Genomic DNA, 13,583 nt, shown 5'->3' with positions numbered 1-13,583 from the left:
GTGGATCCCAACCCTAAGATCACCCTAACATTAAGATCATGGAGGGGGGGTAACATTAAAAACAAAAAAGAAAACAACAACAACACTTACTGATGTCCAGGACACAACTTAAACCAATCAGAATCCAGATCTCTGAGATGCAGGGTCTGTGCATCTGCATTTTAAAAAAAGCTCTCTAGGTGATTTCAATGTGAAACCAGAGTAGAGAATCTCTACCCCTCAGTTTTTTAACCATCTGAAGTCTAAGGACTTTCATTTTTATTCCAGTTCATCCACCTCAAAGCATGGCTCTACTTTATATCTTGTAGTAATTATAACTTGTCCTTTCTTAGAATATAATCTCATATTCTAACTGCACTACTACTGTGGCTGAATCTGGTTTCTGCTTCCATTTCAATGCTTTGTTTTTGGATCTCATCTCTCTCCTTTCTCACAATATACCAAGTCCTCTTCTAATTTCAATTGCTTCTCTTCCAATGTGGCCATTCTGTAATGTTCAAGGTAGCCCCTCACCCCCCCGATTTCTTCATTTCCTTAAATACTCAACCCAACCAATCATCGACATCAAAACCCAGACTGTCGAGTACAACAGTGAAAAAAAGACCCAATCGACTGCTAAGAATCCTTGTTTTCCTTTTACAACAGTCACTGCCTCTCAGCTAAGTCCTTGTTAAAATGTTAAAAAAATTTTTTAAAGATTATTATAGAATATACATAACACAAAATTTACCATTTTAACAATTTTTGCATGTATAATTCAGTGGCATTAAGTACATTCACAATATTGTGGAATTATCACCACTGTACAATTCTATAACTTTATCATTCTCAAAAGAAACTCTAAGTTTACAAAGAACATTTTTTAATTATTATATTCCTCACAAAAAAAAAATCTTTCATTGGGCTTTCAAATGCCTACCAAATAAAGACAAATTTCCTTAGTTCAACATTCAAGACCCTCCATGACTTGGCCCCGACTAGCTTAATTTCTCATTATCGTGCATGCTAACTGATCTACAGTTAGCTGTAAAATGGTTTGCTACTCCCTAAAAGAAGTACCTGATACTCCCTTCATCTGGAATATCCACCCTCCTCAATGCTCCCTGCCCAAATCCTTCTCACCCTTCCATACTCCTCTGAAATGTCTCTTCCTCCAAAAAGTCTTATTGTTTTGACTGCCTTAAGCAATCTTCTTTTAAAAGTCTCATACCACCTCCCTATATTCTACTGGCACATTCTACCATATATGATAGTTATTTCTTTACATCTTATCTCACTTCAGACTGCATTCTTGAGGGAAAGTACTAAAAGGCAGCATTAGGTTCGGAGCACTCCTGGCCCTTTGGACCAGTCTACATGGATTCAAATCCCAGCTTTGTCAATTCTAAGTGACTTTGGATAAGTTATTTACCTTTCTGAGGTTAAATTTCTTCACCTGTAATTTTCCACAAAGATTAGTACAATATTATGTATATGGTATTACTAAAAGTTTGGCTCAATAAATATAGCTGACGAGAGATTATCTAGGTGGTGGTTAGAGTCAGGAATTCCACTGCTCTTGGATTGTTCTGCAACTTTCCCTCTGTTTTGCCTTTTTCTGTATCATTTCTGTACTAGGTGTCGGAGGTAAGAAGTCTAAATTGGTGACAGTGGCAAAAAAAATTTTTTTAAGTCATCAAATGATTTTTGAGTAATCCAGCTTGGAAACTACAATGGGGGAAAAGAGAAAATTAGACCCCCAATGCTCTCAGAATATGTTGATTCTTTTCTACTCCTATACTTTCCAACCTAGATGATAAATATTACTTATCTGATTGTATTCCCCATTAGATTACAAACCTGGAGGGCAGAAAGTATCTTATTCACTAATTTTACAAATATTTATTTAGCACCTACTAAATGTTAGACACTGTTCTAAGGGCTGGAACTATATCAGCGAGCAAAATTTTTAAACATTTCTGGTCTTAGGGATACAGTTGATTCTTATGTTTATGAAATAAATGAAGAGGAAATTCTAACAATACTGCAATCTTCGAAGCTCCAAGGATGCAGATGCTAGTAACTGCTGTTGCAGGAAGAGCACACTTACATACGCATATACACATTTCATTCCTTTTGGTTCTTAGCTCTGCAATGACTCCTAGAATGGTTTTCATAGCAACAGCAATCATATATTGTATATTCCTTCAACTATAAAATGTTGCTATGAAATACAGTGTGCTATACTATCAATTAAATTATTACATCTGTAGAGCCAAAAACTACATGACTGCCTATCAAGAGCTCTAACTGGCTGAAATGGACACAGTAAGTTCCCTCGCTGCCTTTATGACAAGAGATTCCTATTTAAACATTGCCTGTGTAGCCAAAGCTGTTATCCGAACAGGGGCACTTCTGAAAGTGAAAGGAAGAACTTATTATACCAGGACATCAGGTAAAATCCTGAAGTCCTGGCAAATTGGGACATGGTCCCTCCATTACACTTTTCATTTCCATTGGTTTTAGATTCTAATTGCTTCTAGCACCAAAGATCTGTACCACCTATATTTGTCTCCATGAAATACTTAACATTGTGTTTCAAGTTATAAATAAGATTTTCCCAAAGCAAGCCAAATTTTAATTTCCAATCAAGTTGGTATCCAGTACTTTCTGGGAAGAAGCTTGGGCTTGTTTATATGTGTACAGTCCAGAATTCTGACTGAAGCATGATAAAGAATGCTTTCCAATCAAACAGTTAGAACTGGTTTCTCTCGGATTAAATTTCAGTAGGCTCAAAGTAATTAAGTGCCAAACTGTTTTCATACAGATTTCCAAATAGAAAGTCAAAGTGTAAAATGAATAATGCAATCTTTTAGCAAGCTAAAAGTTCAGCTCAGAAAATATATAATCTTTCTTAATTATAAAAAATGTTTTCTAGGTCAATATATTAGATTAAAAAATATGAAAACAAAAAGGTAGATAATACAGAGGTCATGGTAAATTTATTGCTTCTTTCACAGCTAACTCCTGCTAAATCTCTTGCACCTGCTAAATCTGTAGGTAGATTTGTAAACAGTTATTATCTGGACATTGTCTTTTAAAAAGCTGCTTAAGGAGTTATTTAAATATGCATATCTTTCAAAACCCAAGCTAAATTTTTGGTGGGCAAAAACCCCAGATTTTTCTAATACAGTAACTATTCAATTAGTGTTAAAGACATCTTCTGGTTTAAAATGTCTGTCTACTAAAAGTTACATATGCAATATAATATCCCAATTTTCTCATCTAGAAAAAAGTGTAATGATGGGGTACTGTGTGTTCAACGGAAGATTACTTAAGATTATTTCCTTCCCTTTATAACTTAATAATATGGGAAATATATATTTTTGACGCTATGAACTGATTCTTTTATCAACTAAGTATTAGAACATCCATTAGATACAAAGCAATATACTTAGAAGGTACCTAAAATGACAGAACCTCAACCAGATCTGAAAAAAGTTTCTTTAGACAAGATCAGGCACGTTCAGAGTGGTATGGCTGTAGACTCAAAAACAGTTTCTTAAAGCACAATTCCATGACCATATATTTAAAACTAAAAATATTATCCACTCTATAATCATCAAAGATACAACAATCCTCCAATTAAAAAAAGAAAAAACCACCCTCTAAAACCACATGTAATGTGTGTGCCATATTTCTGAGATACTACAGAGGGAGCTGCTGTCACAGATGGGTAACATATAAAGTTGAAATCATATAATAACTTCAGATCCTATTAAATGCTCAATATTTTTGTGCTTTTTGAAGGTGTCTTATTTTTCGGACTGAAATTACAGAAAAAATATTTTTGCTTTGGCTACAATATATTTGTATTCAGAAGCATGGGACACAGAATATTCCTTTTTAGGGTATTAAAAAATCAGCAAAGGCAAAGCATATATATGTAACTAAGACATTTCTTATGTTTCCATTTAAAAACACAAATTTTTAGTACCCTGTACTCCAAGCTAAATCATGCCTTCCTAAAGTCTTTATAATCCTGTGGCAGCTATAGATTTAATTCCTTTTTATGTTAAAAGAATTCAGTGTTTTCCAAAAGGCACCACCACTGGCAAATGCTTTTTTTCTTGTGCATCATTCTACATATAACCAAAAATTATGTAAGAGAAAATAAGAATAATGAAGTTTAAATTTGAAACATTTTTCTAACTGTAGCCAGCTAGTTACTATGAAAGCAAAAGTGTCGATTTTTAAATCCGAAGGTAAAAATAAATAAATAAAAAAGAAAAACATTTAAGTAAATGGTATACCAGAGGGTTCCATAACTATTTAATGGCAAAGTCTTTTATTTAAACATTCATTAACAATTTTGGGGAAAGGAATCTCATAGAAACATTCTGCTAACTAATGAAATGGGCTGAAATCAGCTACCAATAGCTACTATACCACCTATGCCACTCATGGTTTTAAATCTAACTATGCTAACTTTTCCTTGTTTCTGCAAGTATTTAAAATAATAACAAATCAAGCATCTCCCGATTCAATTAAATTATGGTCAATAATAATGACCGAGAACTCTTAGTTTATAAGCACATGTAGGGCTTTTTAAAGGAATGACAAATCCAAGTACACAAAACTAATACCTGATATAAATAATTCATGCTCAAACTGTAAGACAGAAAATGTATAGCTAAGTGTTCAGTGAAGAGAATCTAAGTATATTTGGTATTAAATACATCCGTATTCACCAATTGTCTTATATGAGAACATTCTTTACTCACAGAAGGCCTACATTCAACAAAGGGTTAACGCAACAGATCCAGGACACCCAAATCCTACACATTCCTGAAGTCTTTAGGACTGGCTCTGGACCAGGCTGCTGGAAAATAACCTTTGCGCCTCTGCAATATCCTGCTTCATAAGAGCATCTCAATACACCTGGGCTTTGGCCACGCCACACAGTTTATGCTAACAGTGTGATTTATGATGTACACCTGTTTTTGTTTGCTTGGGCCTTGGTGGAGAGAAGGGTGGAGGGCTAGAGACTGGGTAGCTAAGGTTCCTTGGGTGGTCTCTGCCTACCAGATGGACCTCCAGTAAAATCCCTGAACTCCAAGGCTCATGTGAACTTCCCCAGTTGACAACATTGCCTGTGTTGTCATACATCATTGCTTGGAGAATTAAGCACGACCTGTACAATTCCACCAGGAGAGAACAATTAGACCTTTGCGCCCGGTTTCTCCTGAACTCTGCTTTATGCACCTATTTCCTTTGCTGACTTTAATCTGCAAGTAAAATAGCTTTCTGGGTCCCCTGAGTCCTTTCAGCAAATCACTGAACCTAAGGGTAATCTTGCCCCTCACGCCCCCTCCACGACCTATAATACAGTAAAATTTTTATTTAATAAAGAGGATTTCTTCTAATTTCAAGGTTTGGTGTCAGCAACTTTATTTCCAAAGGGGTAGTGATAACAGTACATACTTATAGGAATGTCTTCTAGTATACGAATTTCCTTCCCACAAAACAAAAAGGAAACATTAATGCTCTTTCCTCAGTTGCTACTACTGACATATAGTTGAGGAGAAAAGAACTTTCTCAATTCTTTTATCTTTAGATTAATTTTGTACTTTTTAAAAAAGGGTATGTCAGAACCACCTGGCATGGCCCAAGACCTCAGGTATACAAAGGCACTCTTACCAGCACAGAGTCAGTCAAGGGCCTGTCTTTTCTTTGGAATGTGCAGGCTGGAGTACCCCAAGTCCACTGAGTTAACCCTTTACAAAGGGACTACTTCCATAACAGATTCATGGGTTAAAGTATCATTAAGGATTATAGTATCCAAGAGATTTTGGACCTGGCTGGTTTGGCTCAGTGGATTGAGTGCTGGCCTGTTGACCAAAAGCTGCTGGTTTGATTCCCCGTCAGGGCACATGCCTGTGTTGTGGGCCAGGTCCCCAGCTGGGGGTGTGTGAGAGGCAACTGATTGCTGTTGCTCTCACACATCACGTTTCTCTCCCTCTCTTTTTCCCTCTAAAAATAAATAAAATCTTAAAAAAGAAAAACTTTTTGTTTATTAGATCAAAACATCTCAGAAATAGCATTAGTGACCATTCTATCACCTTACATGACTTCCCAATTCCCTAGTTAGTTTAGCTGGTCTCTTTCCCTTTGGGAAGCTCTTAATTGTTCCCAGTTACTAAGGAAATTATCAAAGATAATTGTCTATCTTTAAATATGAAATTACCTACCACCTGCATAAGAATGAGATTTTCGTTTAGCTCACTGCTCAATCAGAAAAAGTATCTTGTTATTATACTGGTTTCCATTCTGAGTCACAGGTCTAGTGTTAATTAAAATCCGTGAGTGAATAAACAGTACTATCATGAGCTCACTGAATTCAATGACTTAGGATTTTCTGCCTTTCACTTAAAGCTTTATCAAGTACAGAATGGTAAATGGTGATGCTTTTTGCCTAGGAATGTCAGATGGGCTAACTCACTTTAAAATTTTTTCCATGCACAGTCCCAGGAACTATTATCAGGCATTATTTTATAGTTCATTATTATTGATGATACCTGACATACGATTTTTATGCATTAACTGTAGTACTGATAGGAGAATGTTTAAGTCTCTATCCTGAGATAATCAGGTATGTAGTGGTTGAAATCAAGACTAAATAGTCAGACTGCCTGGAAATGAACCTCAGTCCCAACACTTACCAGCTCTGTGGTCTAGGTCAAGTCTTTTATTTTGTAAAAATCTTTTGTGCCTCAATTTCCTTCCCGTTAAATGGGAATAATCATAATACCTTCCTCGGATGGCTGTTACAGGAGTCGAATAAACTCATATGTGTAAAGAACTTAGAACTGTGCCTTGCATCTGATAAAAACTTCTGTAAGTGACAACCATCATCATCACCACTGCCATGATTCCAAGGAAGCTGGCCGACTGGTTAATCTGCAAAATGGGGATGGTAATAACCTATCTTCTAAGGCTATGAGTGGAGTAAGTAAAATATCTACTCAGAAGTCCTGTAGTATCGCCACTCACAATATATTGTTGGTAATACTAAACTCTGTCAGATACTTGGGATTTCAAAATTACCTGGTTTCAGGTACTTGACCACCTCTGCAAGGATGACATTTAATACACCTCAAGGCACGAACCCTGAAAGATGCTAGAAAAATGAATTTAAAAAACTGTCCCCATCTTTCACATTCCCCGGTTAGGATACATTTCTTCAAAATAGTCGATGTGTGGAGGTTGGAGTATGTCAAGGGCAGAGAGCACCTGAGAAAAGAGAAGAAAAGTAAGATTTAGAGAACTAAAAAGGAAATAACAAAGGATATATATGCAAGTAAATACTATTAACACTTCAATGATTTAAGGCTTAGTTACAATTTCCCACTGAGATTAACTAAATTTATCAGTCAAGAAAGAGTCCTAAACATTAACATAGGTTTATAAACTTACTATCTAATACAGGGGTGTCAAACTCATTTTCACTGGGAGCTACATCAGCCTCATGGTTGCCTTCAAAGGGCCAAATATAATTTTAGGACTGTGTAAATGTATCTACTCCTTAACTAGGGGCAAGGAGCTCGGCACTGCCGCCAGGGTGGTAGAAACATGGTGGGGGGCCGGATTAGGCCCAAAGGCCTTGTTTGCCACCTGTGATCTAAAAGATAGTTCTACCTAAACCAAATGAGAGAGGCAACTGGGTTATATACAAGCTATCAGACCCCCTGCATAGGACAGCACTGGAAAGAAATGTCCTATTTTTAATCATCAGTATCACTCTAATAGCACAAGGAGCCATATCTACCATTCATTCCTTTATTCCTCTGTTTGAAAACTATTTAATAAGAAAATACTTAATAAGTGTATTCTACCTGGCAGGCACTGTGGCAGGCTCTTGGTTATAATGAACAAAACTGATATTCCTGCTCTCATGACTAGGGAAGAGGAAGGCATTAAACAAACAATTAGTTACACAAATATATAATTATGACCTTTATTATTATTATTAAGGGAAAAAAGAAAAGAGGAGTGGGGACAAAGATTCTGAAGTAACACTATTTGACTCTAAGAGTGGAAGGCTGGACAGAAGTTGGTCAGGCCATGCAAGTCACTGAGGTAAGGATGAACCAGGAATATTCTAGAAACAGAAATGCAAGCGCTTCTGGAACATAATGGGTAGGAGGAAAATAGGCTGAGACAAAACAGAAGAGAAAGGCAGGGGATATAGCACATAAAAAATTTTTAAATTATGTTAAGCATTTTGAATTTTATCTCAAGTTCTAAAAACAGAGAAGTCACTAAGGGTGGGGAAAAAAAAAGACTTTAAGTCATCCGGAATTCAAGTCCTTTATAAAAGCAGCACACTACCAATGTCACTTCTGCCATTGAAACATAACAAATAGGCCTACATCACTTGCCAGCTGTCTAGCTACTCTTTAAAGTCTCAACTATGATGTCAGAATGTGAACACACCTTGCTAATAAGAAATACCAGGTTCAAAGAATATGGAAGGAGTTATTTAAGAGGAAGTAAATTTTGTGGTAGTGCAAGCTCAAATTTTCTGATCTTTAGCTTAGTGTATTAAGAAAAACAATTTTGCCTTGGCTGGTGTCGTTCAGTGGACTAAGTTCCGGCCTGAGAACCAGGGAGTCACCAGTTCAATTCCCAGTTGAGGCACATGCCTGGGTTGCAGGCTGGGTCCCCATTGGGTGGTGCACACAAGAGGCAACCACACACTGATGTTTCTCTCCCTCTCTTTCTCTTTTCCTTCCCCACTCTACAAAAATAAATAAAATCTTACAAAAAAAAGGAAGAAAAATAAATTTTTAATCATGGAGAATTTCAAACACATAAAAGTGGGCAAAATAGTATAAAGAATACTCATGCAATTATATAAATAACTCATGTGAACTTAGTAGTTATCTATCATGGCCATTCTTGTTTCATCTGTATCTTCCACCCTCCATATATAACTCTGAAACAAATACTAAATTTATTTCAGCTACATATTAAGTATCTCTAAAAGATAAAAACTTTTAAAATATGATTATCAAATATAAATATTTACTGTTTTAATTTTTGAACCGAATATCAGTTTTATTATGAAGAAAAACAAAGAAATGACCTATCTACAGCATATGTATGCATGTTTTTTAATACCATCAAATATGCAGTGTTCAAACTTCCAATTTTCTTTTTAAAAAAAGTTTATTAGTCTAAATCAGGAGTTAAGTAAGATTTACATATTATGGTTAATTTATGTTGTTAAGTTTTATAAAAAATATATTTTATTGATTATGCCACTACAGTTGTCCCATTTCCCCTTCATTCCCCTCCACCTTGCACACCCCCTCCCACCCACATTCCCCCCTTCAGTTCATGTCCATGTGTCATAAGTTCTTTAGCTTCTACATTTCCCGTACTATGTTAACTTTTAACCTATGGATTTCTCCTCCATCTCCCTTTCTTTTCCCCTTGCAATTTATGTGGAAGAAACTTTTTTTTTATTTTAAAGATTATTCTTTTTTCAGCCAGGCCAAGCATTTGCAACTTAAAAATTTTTTAATTGAATTTGGTGGGGTGACACTGATTAATAAAATTATATAGGTTTCAAGTGTATACAGTTCTATAACACATCATCTGGACACTGTACTGTGTATGTTTCCCACTCTAGGTCAAGTCTCCTTCCATCACCATTTATTATTCAAGACCTTCTTCAACACCCCTCACCCCCAACCTTCTGTAATGAAAAAGCCTTCACCCACTTTAAAAACCAGTTAAACATGAAGGTTTTAAAATAGTTTCAATGTTTATTATTAAAAAATAGCTATCTTTCCTTTCTGAATTAAAATGTTTATACTTAGAATCATGGTATAAATAAAAAATATTAGGTTTTTCAGTTTCTTCAGAGAATAATTTTAACATATGAAATATAAATTATTTCATTTCTATATTTAAACAAACCTATAATTAGCTAGTGTCACAAATAAACGCAGATTAATTTCTCATTATATGACAGAATAATCTTTTTAGAAATTAGTGTTTTACTCGACATCTTTCGGACTCTAAACTCCGTATCTGAACAACATCCACCCTGTCTTGCGGGAAAACAGAATGCAGTGAGTGACAGCGTCCATTAGACAAAGCTATTTCACACTTCAAATCTATACACTGTAATTAGAGGTTATCTAGAGGAAAGTGACAACCATACATTTAAACCTTGATAGAGAAAAGTAAGGCTTTCTTACTTCAAATTTGATGAGGCTTTTTGTAGAAAAGCCTTATAAAACAGGGTTAAACATTTGCACTAAAGCACGTAGCTATGACTGTTAGCTTCAAAGGTGCAATATTTTAGACTGTGAATTTTTTAAACTGCTTGTTGTTTTTCAGTCCTTTTCTTTTTATCCAAAACATTATCAGAGGATGGCAGTCCAGTGTCTCTCCAGTGTTTAGGGGGCACAAACCAAGCTAAGACCAGTAGAAATGACCCAGGAATTTCAGAAGTGAGAAGACACAGTAGCAGAGTTTCTAACTTCAGACTTCGTGACTGACTACCTGTTTAAATAGCCCAAGTCCCTCTATAACTGCACTATTACTTGTGGGAATAAAGTGTATGAAATTAGCCTTACGTTGTAAGTCTAGAAGGATGCTTGTAAAGAGTCCACGTATCGTAAAATACGATCAATCCCTTAAAGGATCTCAGATACAAAAAAAGTAGGCATACTTGACTAATTTAAAAATGAATTAAAGCTTAAATAATGGTCATTACCAAACAGTTTCAGCACATTTCTCGAATCTTATAAACTGGACCAAAGCTCACAATAATAGCTGCTTTTTAGAATTTTAACATCTGTGATGAGATGATGACTCACTACAAATCGGTTACATGGTCAGTAAATGGCTTAGTTTTTTCAGCTAGTCCTTTATCAATAAAACAATTGCTGTGGATAATCTTAATCTAAATACAAAGACTAGAAATTTAACTGTTCATAGAATTGAGTTAACCCCATGTTTAACAAAGGAGGTATTTTAAGGTCTTTAAGGTAGAGACTCTGTTTATTACTATTATTTTTATAGAGTTGTAACATATACTAAAGTAAACAAATACTAAGTGTATAATTCAATTTATTTTTACACACATGTAATGATGACATTTTTTATTCTATGATTAAAATCTAGATCAAGAAATTAAGCATTTCAACAACCTAGAAGGCCCATTTGTCCCTTTCTAGTCAAAACCCGTTCCTGGTCAGAGGTCACCACTATTCTCTTTCCATCACCAGATTTTCATTTTGACTGTTCTTTTTTTATTTTTTAATATATTTTAATGATTATGCCATTACAGTTGTCCCATTCCCCCCCCCCCATTCATTCCCCTCCACCTTGGACACCCCTCCCCTAACATTACCCCCCTTTAGTTCATGTCCATGTGTCATAAGTTCTTTGGCTTCTACATTTCCCACACTACTCTTGCCCTCCACCCTATTTTCTCCCCGCCATCTATGCTACTTATTCTCTGTACCTCCTCCCCACCTCTCCTTCTCCCACTTCCCTGCTGTTATCCCTCCATGTGATCTCCATTTCTGTGGCTCTGCTCCTGACCTAGCTGTCCTCTTAGTTTGCTTTTCTTTTAGATGTGGTTGTTAATAAATGTGAGTTTGCTGTCCTTTCATTGCTCATAGTTTTTATCTTCTTTTTCTTAGATAAGTTCCTTTAACATTTCATATAATAAGGGCTTGATGATGAACTCCTTGAACTTGACCTTATCTGAGAAGTACTTTATCTGCCCTTCCATTCTAAATGAAAGCTTTGCTCGAGAGAGCAATCTTGGATGTAGGTCCTTGCATTTCATGACCTGAAATACTTCTTTCCAGCCCCTTCTTGCCTGTAGGGTCTCTTTTGAGAAATCCGCTGACAGTCTGATGGGAAGTCCTTTGTAGGTGACTGTCCCCTTATCTCTTGCTGCTTCTAGGATTCTCTCCTTCATTTTAATCTTGGCTAATATAATTATGATGTGCCTTGGGTCCAATTTCTTTGGGACTCTCTGAGCTTCCTGGACTTCCTGGGAGTCTATTTCCTTTGCCAGTTTGGGAAAGTTCTCCGTTATTATTTGTTCAATAAGTTTTCCACTTGTTGCTCTTCCTCTTCCCCTTCCCCTATAATTCGGATGTTGGAGCATTTAAAGATGTCCTGGAGGTTCCTAAGCCTCTCCTCATTTTTTTGAATTCTTGTTTCTTCATTCTTTTGTTTGTTTCTTTCTTCCTTCTGGTCTATTCCATTGATTTGAATTCTGGTTTTCTTTCTATCACTATTGGTTCCCTGTGTATTTTGCTTCATTGCATTTAGTGTAGCCTTCATATTTTCATCTAATTTGTGACCAAAATCAACCAGTTCTGTGAGCATCCTGATCACCAGTGTTTCGAACTATATATCTGGGTTGGCTATCTTTTGGTCACTTAAAAGTATTGGCTCTGGGGCTTTGATCTGTTCTTCTACGTGAGTCAGTCAGTTTGTTTGTTTTTTTGGTCTGGTCGCACCTGTTATGTATAAGGGGCAGAGCCTTAGGTGTTTACCAGGGCAGGTCAACCCAGTTGCTGGGTTGTGACGCTGTATGTGGGGGTGGGGTCAGAGACTGAACAATGGCACTTGTCCTGTGCTCTCTCTGGTTGCAGTCCCCTCTGCCACTTCCCACAAGCCAGCACCTTTTCAATTGATGCTTTTACACTTTATTTCCCATCGCTGGGGTCCCAGGCTGCTTGGTCTGTCTTGCTGCCCGTTTTTACTTAGGTGTTCACCAGGGCGGGGCAACCTCAGTCGCTGGGTTGTGATGCTGTATGTTGGGGCGGGGTCAGAGAGGGAGTAATGGTGTTCGCTCTGTTCTCTCTTGGATCTCGGTCCCCTCTGCCACCTCCCACAAGAAAATTGGGCCCTTCTGGTGCTGGTTTCCGGGTGGGTGGGCTTATGTACATTCTAGGACCCTGTGGATCTCTCCAATGAACTCTCCTGTGAGGCTGAGAGTCTCTCCCAGCACCTCAACCCTGGCAAGTTTTTTCAATCGGTGCTTTTAGGCTTTATTTCCCATTGCTGGAACCCTGGGTTGTGCGGTGTGTCTCACTGCCTGTTTTTTTGCCTGGTTATCTGAGCGCAAATGTGTATCCATAGTCAGCCAACCCCCTTGCACGCCTTGTTGGGTTTGCTGGTCTCCTCCCTGCGCCCGGGTCGCCAACCATCACCTTTTCCTGCCAGGACCCCTCTCTGCTGGCTGCAGACTCTGACCCTCTTACTGGTCTGGATGAATGGTTCCTTGTTATAGGACTTCGGAACAGTTCAATTTCCTGTCTGCTCTGGTTATTGTTTCTAAATCTTTGTTGTCCTTAAATTTGGTTGTGTGAGGAGGTACAGTATTTCTACCTATGTCTCCCCCTTGGCTGGAAGTCACTCATTTTGCCTGTTCTTGAACTTTATACAAATTGAATCACAGAGTGGAGTCTTTTCTGTATGGCTTCTTTCATTTATTGTTATGCCTGTGACATTCATGATTTGGATTACACTGAATACACAGCTCATTTCGGGGGAACATG

The 13,583-nt window shown here is 37.0% G+C and overlaps 1 protein-coding gene across 2 annotated transcripts in view; it reads right to left on the bottom strand.

Moving 5' to 3' along the window:
* NLK (nemo like kinase) overlaps positions 1-13,583 on the bottom strand; it is a 147,547-nt gene that overhangs the window by 45,707 nt on the left and 88,257 nt on the right. For both annotated transcript variants that reach the window (XM_037162752.2, XM_037162751.2), the window contains exon 3: positions 7,217-7,272. In XM_037162752.2, the coding sequence (XP_037018647.1) occupies positions 7,217-7,272 (56 nt within the window). The remainder of the gene's footprint in view (positions 1-7,216; positions 7,273-13,583) is intronic.

This window comes from Artibeus jamaicensis, unplaced genomic scaffold (genome assembly GCF_021234435.1).
Source record: "Artibeus jamaicensis isolate MK-2021 breed Jamaican fruit bat unplaced genomic scaffold, CSHL_Jam_final contig_2790, whole genome shotgun sequence".
Classification (NCBI taxonomy): Eukaryota; Metazoa; Chordata; class Mammalia; order Chiroptera; family Phyllostomidae; genus Artibeus; species Artibeus jamaicensis.
This window is presented reverse-complemented; position numbering and strand designations above follow the sequence as displayed.